This window comes from Rhinoraja longicauda, chromosome 4 (assembly GCF_053455715.1).
Source record: "Rhinoraja longicauda isolate Sanriku21f chromosome 4, sRhiLon1.1, whole genome shotgun sequence".
Taxonomy (NCBI): Eukaryota; Metazoa; Chordata; class Chondrichthyes; order Rajiformes; family Arhynchobatidae; genus Rhinoraja; species Rhinoraja longicauda.
Window position 1 is genome coordinate 71,892,459 of NC_135956.1, and position 14,336 is coordinate 71,906,794.

At 46.0% G+C, this 14,336-nt stretch overlaps 1 protein-coding gene across 5 annotated transcripts in view; it reads left to right on the forward strand.

The window, feature by feature from the left end:
- Positions 1-14,336, forward strand: part of vps13b (vacuolar protein sorting 13 homolog B) — a 752,723-nt gene that overhangs the window by 541,837 nt on the left and 196,550 nt on the right. For all 5 annotated transcript variants that reach the window (XR_013547184.1, XM_078398050.1, XM_078398047.1 and 2 more), the window contains exon 31: positions 12,156-12,359. Coding sequence is in view for 4 of the 5 variants with exons in the window: in XM_078398050.1 (XP_078254176.1) it covers positions 12,156-12,359 (204 nt within the window). In the remaining variant the exon portion in view is untranslated. The remainder of the gene's footprint in view (positions 1-12,155; positions 12,360-14,336) is intronic.

Here is a 14,336-nt window from a genome sequence, read left to right on the forward strand (position 1 = left end):
CAAACTAGTGTATGGGTGATTGATGGCCAGCAGGACTTTGTGGGCCGAAGGGCCTGTTTCCACGCTGTATCTCTAAACTTTAATCTCTAAGATAAAGGTTGGTCTTGGCATCATATTCAGCACAGACATTGTGGGTCGAAGGGCCTGTCCCTGTGCTGTACTGTTCTATGTTCTATGTTCGATGAAACGGGTTCATCCCACTCGCTTGCCCTCTCACCATAACCTTACACATTTTTTCCTTCCAATTACTTATCTGTCTCCCTTTTGAATGACATAATTAAATCTCCTTACTCAGCTCCCCCAGCAGTGCATTCCACACCCTAACCACGCACTGCGTCAAGAGAAAAGTAATTCCTCATGTTACTTTTATTTCTTTTGTACTTTCACTCCATGCCCCTTCTGTTTAGTTTAGTTTAGAGATACAGCGCGGAAACAGGCACTTTTGCCCACCGAGTCCGCGCCAACCAATGATCCCCGCACACTAACACTATCCGACACACACTTGGGACAATTTACAATTTCACCAAGCCAATTAGCCTACAAACCTGTACGTCTTTGGAATGTGGGAGGAAACTGGAGCACCGGGAGAAAACCCACGCAGGTCATGGGGAGAACGTATAAACTCCGCACAAACTGCACCCGCGGTCAGGATTGAACCCGGGTCTCTGGCGCTGTAAGGCAGCAACTCTACCGCCGCGCCACTGTGCCGCCCATGAGAACTATTTTCATCCATATATTGTCCCTATTTTCCTTCATGACTTTAAATAACTGTCATGTCTCCTCATGACCCCCTATGTTACGAAGAGAGCAATCCAGCCTTTCCAGCAACAGGAGCAAAATCCTGCTGACGCTAGAAATGTGAAACAAAAACATTGCCAGAAAGGCTGGGAAAGTCTGGCATCATCTGTTGAGTTATAAAATGCAAACACAAGCAACTGCAGATGTTGCAACCTTGGGTAAAACACAAAGTGCTGGAGGAACTCAGCAGATCAGGCAGTCCGTCTGGAAGGAAAGGACGTGATGTTTTGGGTCGGGATCCTTCTTCAGACCCATTTGTGCAGTTCATGTTTTGGGTCAAAGAAGTGATGTTTCCTTACTTGCTGAGTGTTTCCGGTATTTTATGTTTACCTCCACATTTCTAGTTAACTTAAGTCCCTCATCCCTTTCCTTTATGTTGGGTCTAGAACTCTGCACAGTCATGTTGAAGCATTAAGTGATGGGATCATATAATTAATGTATAGTGTGCATTACTGAGCCTATTCATCGCATGATAAGAGTTTGTATGCTTATGCACTGCCTTGTGTGAAGAGTTTTTGCATGTTTAGAAATTGATGGCTTGACAGTAACCAATTTATTTGAGATGTAAGGTTCGAACAATACAACTTTGGAATAAATTATTTGTGAAGTGAGAGAACTTCACGATATTTATTTTTCATATCTCTTGTATGTGCATTGAACTTGGAATTGGTATTGGTTTATTGGTATTGGTTTATTATTGACTGGAGTACCAAAATACAGTGAAAACTTTGTTTTGCATGCTATCCAGTCCACTCATACAAGTCAACTCGTAATCAAGCCAAATGTAAATACAACTTGTTGTATAAAGAGAAAAAATAACCAGAGTGCAGAATGTAGTTATACCATATAGTGTTCCAGCGCTAAAGCAAATGAGATGCCAAAAAAGTACAAGGACCATAGTATGGAAGGCTGAGAGATCGGAACTACACCCTTAGCTTATGAGAGGACTATTCAATAGACAATAGACAATAGACAATAGGTGCAGGAGTAGGCCATTCAGCCCTTCGAGCCAGCACCGCCATTCAATGCGATCATGGCTGATCACTCTCAATCAGTACCCCGTTCCTGCCTTCTCCCCATACCCCCTCACTCCGCTATCCTTAAGAGCTCTATCCAGCTCTCTCTTGAAAGCATCCAACGAACTGGCCTCCACTGCCTTCTGAGGCAGAGAATTCCACACCTTCACCACCCTCTGACTGAAAAAGTTCTTCCTCATCTCCGTTCTAAATGGCCTACCCCTTATTCTCAAACTGTGGCCCCTTGTTCTGGACTCCCCCAACATTGGGAACATGTTATCTGCCTCTAATGTGTCCAATCCCCTAATTATCTTATATGTTTCAATAAGATCCCCCCTCATCCTTCTAAATTCCAGTTTATACAAGCCCAATCGCTCCAGCCTTTCAACATACGACAGTCCCGCCATTCCGGGAATTAACCTAGTGAACCTACGCTGCACGCCCTCCATAGCAAGAATATCCTTCCTCAAATTTGGAGACCAAAACTGCACACAGTACTCCAGGTGCGGTCTCACCAGGGCCCGGTACAACTGTAGAAGGACCTCTTTGCTCCTATACTCAACTCCTCTTGTTACGAAGGCCAACATTCCATTGGCTTTCTTCACTGCCTGCTGAACCTGCATGCTTCCTTTCATTGACTGATGCACTAGGACACCCAGATCTCGTTGAACTCCCCCTCCTCCTAACTTGACACCATTCAGATAATAATCTGCCTTTCTATTCTTACTTCCAAAGTGAATAACCTCACACTTACCTACATTAAACTGCATCTGCCATGTATCCGCCCACTCACACAACCTGTCCAAGTCACCCTGCAGCCTTATTGCATCTTCCTCACAATTCACACTACCCCCCAACTTAGTATCATCTGCAAATTTGCTAATGGTACTTTTAATCCCTTCGTCTAAGTCATTAATGTATATCGTAAATAGCTGGGGTCCCAGCACCGAACCTTGCGGTACCCCACTGGTCACTGCCTGCCATTCCGAAAGGGACCCATTTATCCCCACTCTTTGCTTTCTGTCTGTCAACCAATTTTCTATCCATGTCAGTACCCTACCCCCTGACTGAGAACTGTGTGGGAAGGAGCTGTTCATGAATCTGATAGTACATACTTTCAAGCTGTTGTATCTTCGGCCTGATTGGAGTGGGGAGAAGAATGAATGACGTGAAGATTCTGAAGAAAGTGATCCTGAAGATTGAAGAAGGGTCCTGACCTGAAAAGTCACCTATCCATGTTCCCCAGGGATGCTGCCTGACCCGCTGAGTTACTCCAGCACTTTATGTCATTATCAAAGACATCCCACCCCGGTCATTGCTCCTTCTCCTTACTCACGTCCAGCAGAAGATACAGAAGCCTGAAAGCATGCATTACCAGACACAGAGACGGCTTCTTCCCTTCTGTTATCAGACTGCTGAACGGTCGTTCCATAAGCTAGGGTACTGTCTTATTTACCTCTACCCCATTGAGGACATTGGACTTAATCTATGGAAATGCTGAGAATTATATTCTGCACTCTGTATCTTCCCTTTTGCCCTACCCATTGTACTTGAGCTTGACCTGATTGTATGTATTTGTGGTAGACACAAAATGCTGGAGTAACTCAGCGGGTCAGGCAGCATCTCTGGAGAGAAAGAATGGGTGACGTTTCGGGTCGAGACCCTTCTTTTATATGTGGTATATCTGGCCTGTTTGGACAGCATGCAAAACAAATCTGTTCACTGTATCTTTGTATGCATGACATTAATAAACCTAAGATAGACACAAAATGCTGGAATAACACAGGGGGACAGGCAGATCTCTGGAGAGAAGGAATGGGTGACACTCTGTGTCGAGACTCTTTTTCATAAACCTAAACCTGAACCATAGGTAAATTCAACCTGAGGAAAACACTGAACAAGGACTCTCTGTGCTGGAACAGAGAAGCTTATTGAAGGTTTGTAAAATTACAGAGGGACACATTATTTCCCTTCACTGAGGAGTACTATAATTCTATGTTGTAAATATACAGTGGTTATCAGTAAATTCAGGCAGGCACAAAAAATCAGTAAGGCACAAAGATGATAGTTCCTTAAAAGGTATTAGGGCGGTATGGTGGCTCAGTGGTACAGCTGCTACCTCACATTGCCAGAGACTCTGGTTTGATCCTGACCTTCGGTGCTGTCTCTGCATGCTCTCACTGTGACTGCGCAGGTTACCACCAACTGTTCCGGTTTCCTCTCACATCCCAAAGATGTGTCGGGAGTGGATGAGAAAATAGGATTGCACAGAACCAGTGTGAGCGGGTGACCAATGGGTCGGCGTGAAAGCAATGGGCCGAAGGGCTTGTTTCCATGCTGTATTTTAGAGATACAGTGTGAAAAGAGGCCCATGGACCCACTGAGTCCACGCCGATCATGGATCACCACATACACTCGTTCTATGTTATCCCACCCACTCTCGCATTCTGGGGGCAATTTACAGCTGCCAATTAACCTACAAACCTGCATGTCTTTGAAGGAAACCGGAGCACCCGGTGGAAATTCACGCGGTCACAGCGAGAACGTACATAGACAGCACCCATAGTCAGGATCGAACCCTTGTCTCTGGCGCTGTCCTGCTGCTGTATCTCGGAACTAAATTATGGTAAAAGAATGACGTTGTAGTTTAGACCTCATGTGTAACACTTGTAATCTTACATAGATTTTATTCAAGAATGTTTTCTTAAATCAGTCAACTTTTCCTTTATGCATATTTCTGGTGTGGCAGGAGAAGGCAAATCTCTCTGGTTTTCCACCTTCAGATTTCTATTATTGGCCCCTGACGTTCATGTTAACCAGGATTGAGTGGCCAAATGACGGTGCCTTCCTGTACACTGCCATCGTAGGAAATTATAGTTTTAAATAACTTTCTGAGAGCATGCTGCCTTTTAAATGGACACCGTTTAATGGAACCTAGCTCCGAGATTAATGGTGTTATAACAAAAAATTGATACATGATAAATGATGAAATGATAATTGTTGATATTGCTGTTCCTGCATTACCGAGGAGCACGGCTAAAGAGCAATTAAAATATATAACTGTTTCGTTAAATACTTACGCAGGATAATTGCACAAGACAGAACTAATAAATCTTGCAAATGTTGTTGCTTAGGGTCAAATTTTAAAAACTAACCATTATTTAAACAATTGAGAATAAAGCCACCTTTGTTCGGGTTCAGAGTACATGGTTGACTGCAAGACCCTTGGTCTAGTAAGTTGAATGTAATACCCAATGATCAGGCAGCTACAGATATGCACAAGCTTGAATTAGTTATAATTATTCCCCAAAGATTTTGATCTATGGACTGTGTCTAAGCAGCAAAATCCATATGTGAGTGTGAAATTCAAGCTATGTGCTTATATGTAAATAGAGCCATCTGTTATATAAATACACCTGTACAATATTAGATGGGAAATGGAGTAACACTTTAATTTCTTCTTTAGAATTATTAATGGCTCACTCATTTCCTTTGAGATCAATTCAAGTGGATCTTGTTAACACTCGTAATGTTTAATTATTTTTTCGCAGCACAAGTATGGGATTACTGTGTCCACGTGGTCAAGGAAGAAAATATATTAGTCAGAGCAAAACTAGAAAGGAGACATAACCAGATCTTATGGAGCCATACAGCTATTCAGCAAAGGTTCTTCTGCCTACAATGCCCATACTGACAGGGTCATATACACCGATGGGCCAAAACATTAAGACCACTGACAGGTGAAGGGAATAACATTGATTATCTTGTTGCATTGGCACCTGTCAAGGGGTGGGATATATTAGGCAGCAAGTGAACAGTCATTTCTTGAAGTTGATGTGTTGGATGCAGGAGAAATGGGCAGGAGTAAAGACCTGAGCAACTTTGACAAGGGTCAAATTATTATGGCCAGACGACTGGGTCAGAGCATCTCTGAAACAGCAAGGCTTGTGGGGTGCTCCCAGTCAGCAGTGGTGAGTACCTACTGACAGTGGTCCAAGGAGGGACAAACTACAAACCGGCGACAGGGTGTTGGGTGCCCAAGGCTCATCGATGCGTGAGGGCAAGGAAGGCTGTCTGGTCCGAACCGACAGAAGGTCTACGGCACAAGTCATAGAAAATTTTAATGGTGTTCACGGGAGGAATGTGTCACAATGTGTCAATGGACCTTGGAGCAGTGGAAGAAGGTTGCCTGGTCCGATGAGTCCCGTTTTCTTTTCGATCACATGGATGGCCGTGTACGTGTGCGCCGTTTACCTGGGGAAGAGATGGCACCAGGATGCACTGTGGGAAGACGACAAGCCAATGGAGGGAGTGTGATGCTCTGGGCAATGTTCTGCTGGGAAACCCAGGGTCCGGCCATTCATGTGGACGTCAATTTGACACGTGTCACCTACCTAAACATCGTTGCAGACCAGGTACACCCCTTCATGGCAATGGTATTCCCTGATGGCAGTGGCCTCTTTCAGCAGGATATGCGCCCTGCCACACTGCACACGTTGTTCGGGAATGGTTTGAGGAACATGATGAAATGTTCATGGTGTTGTCCTGGCCTCCAAATTCTCCAGATCTCAATCCGATTGTGCATCTGTGGGATGTGCTGGATCGACAAGTCCAATCCATGGCGGCTCCAGCTCGCAACTTACAGGACTTGAAGGATCTGCTGCTAATGCTTTGATGTCAGATACCACAGGATACCTTCAGGGGTCTTGGAGAGTCCATGCCTCTGCGGGTCGGCGCTGTTTTGGTGGCACACGGAGGACCAACAGCATATTAGGCAGGTGGTCATAATGTTTTGGCTCATCAGTGTACTTAGCATAGGACATCAAAATAGGTTCTGGTTCTAGGTGGAGAGGAAGCATATATGTTTGAATATGTGCCATACCATATTTTATTGGCACATACTCATGGCATCAGCGACTTGGATTCAATTGTGTCCTCACTTGTCATTTGTATGGAGTGTAGGGACATAGGGATTGGCCAGGTAATAGAACCCTCGGATTGGGTTACGGTCACGGGGTGAGGAAGCGCGGGGTATTTAAATGCTTGGCGCCAAACGTTAGATTGGAGATTAGATTAGTGAGTGAAGTTAGTGTTTGTCCAGAAAGAAGTCTGTCGCGTTTGTTACGGGTTTTATACTAATAAAGGATTTAGATAATACCACTCGTCTGGACTCACTACAGGAGTTTGTATATTCTTCCTGTAACCACGTGTTTTCTGGATGCTTTGGTTTCCTCCCAGATCACAAAGATCACAAAGATGTGCTGATGGTTTAATGGGCAATTGGTAGGATTGCTCTGTTGGGAAGTGGCATAGACCAGAAAGGACAAATGCTCATCTTTCATGATGTTAAAAACATATTCTTCTCCTCTTGTAAGTAGGTCCCATTTGATGTATTGTGCTCCTTGTGTGTAACACCATAAGACCATCAGACATTGGAGCAGAATGAGGCCATTCAGCCCATTGAGTCAACACCATTCAATCATGGCCAATCTATTTTTCCCCCTCAACCACATTCTCCGGCCTTCTTCCCATAACCTTTGACACCCTCCCTCTTAAAGGGTGGCACAGTGGTGCGTCAGTAGAGTTGCTGCGTTACAGAGTGCAGGGGAGTGCAGTGCAGATATGACTACAGCAAATACAACGGGCAGAAACAGCAAAACTGGATGAAGCAACTGAGGTGCGCTGTTTGCTGCCACGAGAAATCCTGCCAAGAAACAGTGGAGAGCGACCCTCCATAGAGTCATAATATAAGAAAATAACTGCAGATGCTGGTACAAATCGAAGGTATTTATTCACAAAATGCTGGAGTAACTCAGCAGGGTCAGGCAGCATCTCAGGAGAGAAGGAATGGGTGACGTTTCGGGTCGAGACCATTCTTCAGACTGATGTCAGGGGGGCGGGACAAAGGAAGGATATAGGTGGAGACAGGAAGATAGAGGGAGATCTGGGAAGGAGATGGGGAAGAGAGGGACAGAGGAACTATCTAAAGTTGTAGAAGTCGATGTTCATACCACTGGGCTGCAAACTGCCCAAGCGAAATATGAGGTGCTGTTCCTCCAATTTCCGGTGGGCCTCACTATGGCACTGGAGGGGGCCCATGACAGAAAGGTCAGACTGGGAATGGGAGGGGGAGTTGAAGTGCTCGGCCACTGGGAGATCAGTTTGGCCAACGCGGACCAAGCGCAGGTGTTGAGCGAAGCGATCGCCGAGCCGGCGCTTGGTTTTGCCGATGTAAATAAGTTGACATCTGGAGCAGCGGATGCAATAGATGAGGTTGGAGGAGATGCAGGTGAACCTCTGTCTCACCTGGAAAGACTGTTTGGGTCCTTGGATGGAGTTGAGGGGGGAGGTAAAGGGACAGGTGTTGCATCTCGTGCGGTTGCAGGGGAAAGTGCCCGGGGATGGGGTGGTTTGGGTAGGAAGGGACGAGTGGACCAGGTAGTTATGGAGGGAACGGTTTCTGCGGAACGCAGAGAGGGGAGGGGATGGGAAGATATGGCCAGTGGTGGGGTCCCGTTGTAGGTGACGGAAATGTTGGCGGATGATTTGTTGGATCCGCTGGCTGGTGGGGTGGAAGGTGAGAACGAGAGGGATTCTGTCCTTGTTGCGAGTGGGGGGAGGGGGAGCAAGAGCGGAGCTGCGGGATGTAGAAGAGAGCCTCATCTATAATGGAAGAGGGGAAGCCCCATTTCCTGAAGAATGAGGACATCTCTGGCGCCCTAGTGTGATACACCTCATCCCGGGCGCAGATGCGGCGTAGACGGAGGAATTGGGAGTAGGGGATAGACTTTTTGCAGGGGACCGGGTGGGAAGAAGTGTGGTCATAGTCATAGTGTGGAAACAGGCCCTTCGGCCCAACTTGCCCACGCCAACCAACATGCCCCAACCTGAAACATTATGTCAATGTTCTCCAGAGTCTCATCTGCTGACTTAATCCAGCACTTTGTGTCCTTTTAACATAACACTAGGTTGCCATAACCACTAGAGATAATTTGATCTGCAAGTTTTGATCCTCCTTTGTTAACAATTCAACTTGGACCAGGGGGAGGCAGAAAATTAACTTTCTGGTTAATTTTGATCAATCTTTTCTAATTCTACATGTTTTTTATCAATTGAACATACTGTATGACTGATAGACTTATCAATGTTTCCTATTTCCTAACGTCTAAACATAATACCGTCTTGTTCTAAACTAAATGATATCATCCTTGTAATGGGATCACCTGAGGAAATGAGTGAAACATTCTTAGTTTATGGAATGTTAAACACATCTTGAAATATTTATGAAATATTTATGGACTGGTATTTTATAAACAAAATCCTTTTTGTACAGTTGTGAACTGGGAATTTGCAAATTAAACAAAAAGTCCTAATGGTATGAAGTGTATGCAGTGATAATTTCAGGCATATATGCTTGGAAATGAAATGTACCCTCTTGTGATGTGTTGAACATATGTTGTGGATAGTGCTAATGCCCACCTAGATCTCCAGACGTTTTTCTACAATATTATGCGATATGTTAAGAGCAACGTTAAAAACATGTTGAAACATGTGGAAACAAAGAACTACAGTTGTTGGTTTATAGCTGAGATCGACCATGAGGACTATCATAGTGCTTCATACCATTAGGACATTTTGTTTAATTTGCAAACCCAAAGATAGACACAAAGTGCTGGAGTAACTCAGCAGGTCAGGCAGCATCTCTGGAGAAAAAAGGATGGGTGACGTTTAGGGTCGGGACTCTTCTTCAGACTGAAAATATGTTATTGTGATTTGAACTGATTGTCTCTGTATCTGGTCAGTTTGGATGCAAAACAAAGCTTGTCACTACTTTGGTACATGGGCGACACAGTAGCACAGCGGTGGAGCTGCTGTCTTACAGCTTTGGGGACCCGGGTTCGATCCTGACTATGTGCTGTCTGTGTGGCGTTTGTATGCTCTCCCCATGATCTGCGTGAGTTTTCCCCCGGAGCTCCAGCTTCCTCCCACACTCCAAAGACGACCAGTTTGTAGGTTCATTGGCTTGGTAAAATTGTCAATTGTCCCTATAGTGCGTAGGATAGTGTTAATGTGCGGGTTGATCACTGGTCAGCGCGGACTTGGTGGGCCGAAGGGCCTGTTTCTGTGCTGTATCTCTAAAAGTGAAAACCAAATGTGACTATAACGTGCTTAAACATAAACTGAAACGCTCTGTACTTTGCGACTATGGTGTGTGGTTTCTGTCTGGAGTTGCATGAGAATTTGCAACTGCCTCAACACTGGATGATAAGTCAGCACCTTGGCAGCACAGCACAACACAGCATCAGTAAAAGCTGCCAGGGGAATAAAGGACAATAATTGCAGAGTGTGGTCTTCTCCAGTGTGTCCGGAACCTCCCTCCACACATGCCACAAAATGAATTGGTCTGATCAACTCTGGTACCATGAACGACCCAAACCCACAATGAGATGAAGGGACTAATTGCTTTGTGCAGCTCATAGTGGACTGAAAAACCAAATTGCATTCACTGAATTATGTAATGAATGAATGAATGAATAAGTTTATTGGCCAAGTATGCATATACAAGGAATGTGCCTTGGTGCTCCGCTCACAAATGACAACACAAACATACAGTTAACAATTAAGAATAAAGCATAACCACATCAAAACAATAAGGATATAACTTTACGGTCTAAACATGTGGGTGAAAATAAACCAGAGCAAAAAAGAGACTACAGACTTTGGTTATTGAGTAGAACTATCACTTATGGAAAAAAGCTGTTTTTATGTCTGGCTGTGGCTGCTTTGACAGTCTGGAGTCGCCTTCCAGAGGGAAGTGCTTCAAAGAGTTTGTGGCCAGGGTGAGAGGGGTCAGAGATGATCTTGCCCACTCGCTTCCTGGCCCTTGCAGTGTACAGTTCGTCAATGAGGGAAGGTTGCAGCCAACAACCTTCTCAGCTGTGCGAACGATCCGTTGCAGCCTCCGGATGTCGTGCTTGGTGGCTGAGCCAAACCAGACCATGATGGAGAAGGTGAGGACGGACTCAATGATAGCAGTATAGAATTGGACCATCATTGCCTGTGGCAGATTGTGTTTCTTCAGTTGCCGCAGGAAGTACATCCTCTGCTGGGCTTTTTTGACTTCGCCAGTAAAAATTGACACAAAGTGCTGGAGTAACTCAGTAGGTCAGGCAGCATCTCCGGAGAACATGGATAGGTGACGTTTTGGGTCAGGACCCTTCTTCGGTGTAATTGTAGGAGGGGTCGGGTGGAGAAAGCTGGAAGAGAGGAGGGGCAGAACAGAGACTGAAGATGGACCCTGACTCGAAACGTCACCCATTCTTTTTCTCCAGAGATGCTGCCTGACCCACTGAGTCATTCCAGCACTGTGTGTCTATCAGGGGCAGAACAAAGCCTGGTGAGAGATGAGTTTTTGCCAAAGCTTTATCCTGCCCTTCCTCTCCTCCAGCTTTCTCCCCCTCCTATCACATCAGTCTGAATAAAGATCATCAATCCATGTTCTTCAGAGATGCCATCTGATCAAATGAATTACTCCAGCATTTAGTGCCTTTCCCCCCCATAAACCAGCATCTGCAATTCCTTGTGTCTATGTTGAAAAGTGCCATTGGGCGATGTAGTTTATGGGACCTCAATGCGACTGATGATCTTCTAATCACCGTCACATTTCTGAACCCAACCTCGTGCTCCTGGTTTTTTTAATGACAAAGACTAAATTTCCCTAAAAAATCCAATGTTTGCAGGCAGTGGAAGAAGTGTGACATTATGTGATTAGCTGCGTGTCTGTCACCCGCCAAAGATTGGCCATGTTTTGGGGGAATCGCACCCAGAGGTTTGAGGCCAACGTGCAATTCTGAAACAATTATGTGCATAATCCGATCCGTGCAAGATATCTATTGATTTATAAATGGAAAATAGGTGGTAATCGGTCCAATTTCTAGGCAATGGCTGTTCACTTTATCGATGAATATTATATTGCATTCCTTAACTACCTTCACCATTGGGATTTTTAGTTTGATTGTTTCCTTTACACACTTTATTGAGGCATTTAAATATCAGGACAGGGATAGAATGTTGACACAAAATGCTGGAGTAACTCAGCGGGTCAGGCAGCATCTCTGGATAAAAGGAGCAGGCGATGTTTTAGGTCGAGACCCTTCTTAGGACTGAGAGTCAGATCTAAAGAAGGGTCTCGGCCCGAAAACTCACCTTTTCCTTTTCTCCAGAGGTGCTGCCTGACCCTCTGAGTTTCTCCGGCATTTTGTGTCGATCTTCAGTGTAAACCAGCATCTGCAGTTCCTTCCTACACAGAGATAAAATGTTCACTGGTATCTTTCGTTGCAGGAGAGCTTTGAATTTGGGAATCCTGCGAGACCCAGGATCTGAAGTTGAAGACAGACAGTACCAGATTGACCTGCAGTCCATTACCATCGGAACAGCCCTGTGGGATCAGCTGAAGCCTGAAAAGGAAGTTAGCAAAGGAGGACTTTGCACAGAAACTGAAAGGAATTATCAGAACCCAGCACTGGAATGGAACATGGCCAGCAGGTAAGTGAGTCTTTGGGATATAGTTTTGTGTTAGTTTAGTTTAGAGATACAGCGTGGAAACGGGACCTTCGGCCCACCGAGTCCCCGCCGACCAGTGATCACCCTGTACACTGACACTATCCGACAGACTAGGGACAATTACCATTGCCGAATTAACTTGATGTTAGCTGAACTAAGTCATCCCAAGCAAAGCTTATGCTCCCTTCTCATAAAGAATGCCCTGCAATAACAGACCACTGGTGGGGTGGGGGATGGTGTCTATTGCCGATTGTCCACTATCACCGAGTGATGGGGGTGTAGTTTAGCCCAAGACCGGGTGGGAAGAATCGTGGCGTTGGGGGGTTAAACCAGCGGGCCGCAGAGCCCCTGACTGCCACGGGGTGCGCCGGGGACTAGCCCGGTACTCACGTCTTCATGCTGCTCGCTCTCTCCGCTCCCGCAACCAGTAGCTCCCGACATGTAGCGCCAGCACGTGGGGTAACCCGTTGGAGGTGGGTAGCCGAGCAACGGGAGCCTCGGTATCTGCTACACAGAGGTCGATTATTCTGAAATTTACTGTAGTTTAGTTTATTATTGTCACATGTACTGAGGTACAGTGAAAAGCTTTTTTGTTGCCTCAATAGTCAATAGTCAATTTATTTGTCACATACACATAAATGTGCAGTGAAATGAAAAATTACCCACAGTTCAACAATAAGACCAATAAGAATATTCAATAAAAATGCAATAACACATACAATTATAAACCAACACCAAACAAAAGAAATATCCATCACAGTGAGTCTCCTCCAGTCACCTCCTCACTGTGATGGAAGGCCAGAATGTCCCTTTCTCTTCCCCGCCGTCTTTTCCCGCGGTCAGGCTGTTGGAGTTGCCACGTCGGGGCGGTCGGGGCTCCCAACATTGAAGCCCCCGCCGGACGGAGAAAATCCCGCGGCCTATTCCAGGCCGCGCCGGACGGTGAAAGGTCCGCGGCGGGCCGACCCAAGCCCCGCGATTCAGGGCGGGCGAAGACGCTGCCGCTGCCGCTGCAGGAGCTCCCGATGTCGGCCCCCACCCAGGGGCTTGCGGGCTTCCGACGTCCAGGCGGCCCGCGTCGAAGCCTCCGGAGACGAGTCGCAGCCGCTCTTGCAGCCTCCGAAGGCAGCCAGCGCCGCAGGTGGTGAGTCCGGGCCGCGGGCTCTGCGAACCAGAGCCCAGGTGGTCCCAGCCGGAGGCCGCCAGCTCCAGGTGCATGGCCGGTGGTAGGCCGCAGCGGGAACGGAGACACGACGCAGAACAAAGGTCGGGTCTCCGTTCGGGAGAGACACTTTTACAGTTCCCACCCCCCCCCCCCCCAACATAACACACAACCACAAACACTACATCATATTTAAACTACAATTAAGACAAAAACAACAAAAAACACAAAAGACAAACGGACTGCAGGCAAGTCGCAGCTGCGAGGGCAGCGCTGGCTCCTCCTGCTATGTACTTTGCGAAAAGACTGTACATGATTACAATTAAGCCGGCCACAGTGTACAGATGCAGGATAAAGGGAATAACGTTTAGTACAAGATAACGTCCAGTAAAGTCCGATTAAAGATAGTCCAAAGGTTTCCAATAAGACTGATGGTAGGTCAGGACCGTCCTCTAGTTAGTGAGTAGATTTAGGATCTGACCAACTACTGCATGAAAAGGTTTTATGCGGAACTCTCCATAGTCTATTTCAGATCTATCCCCTCTGAAGAAGGGTCCTAACCCGAAATGTCGCATCTCCTTGCATTCCAGAGATGCTGTCGGACCCACTGAGTTACTCCAATACTTTATGATTTACTCAGGTTTTCCAGCATCCACAGTTCCTTGATCCCACAAGTATCAATTTTCAGTCATTAAACCTCTCATCCCATGAAACCATCATTAAACGTGATTTGAATGGTCAAAATGTGAAAATCTCTTTCTCCGTCACTTATAGGCAGGTTCAATTCTCTTTTAAAT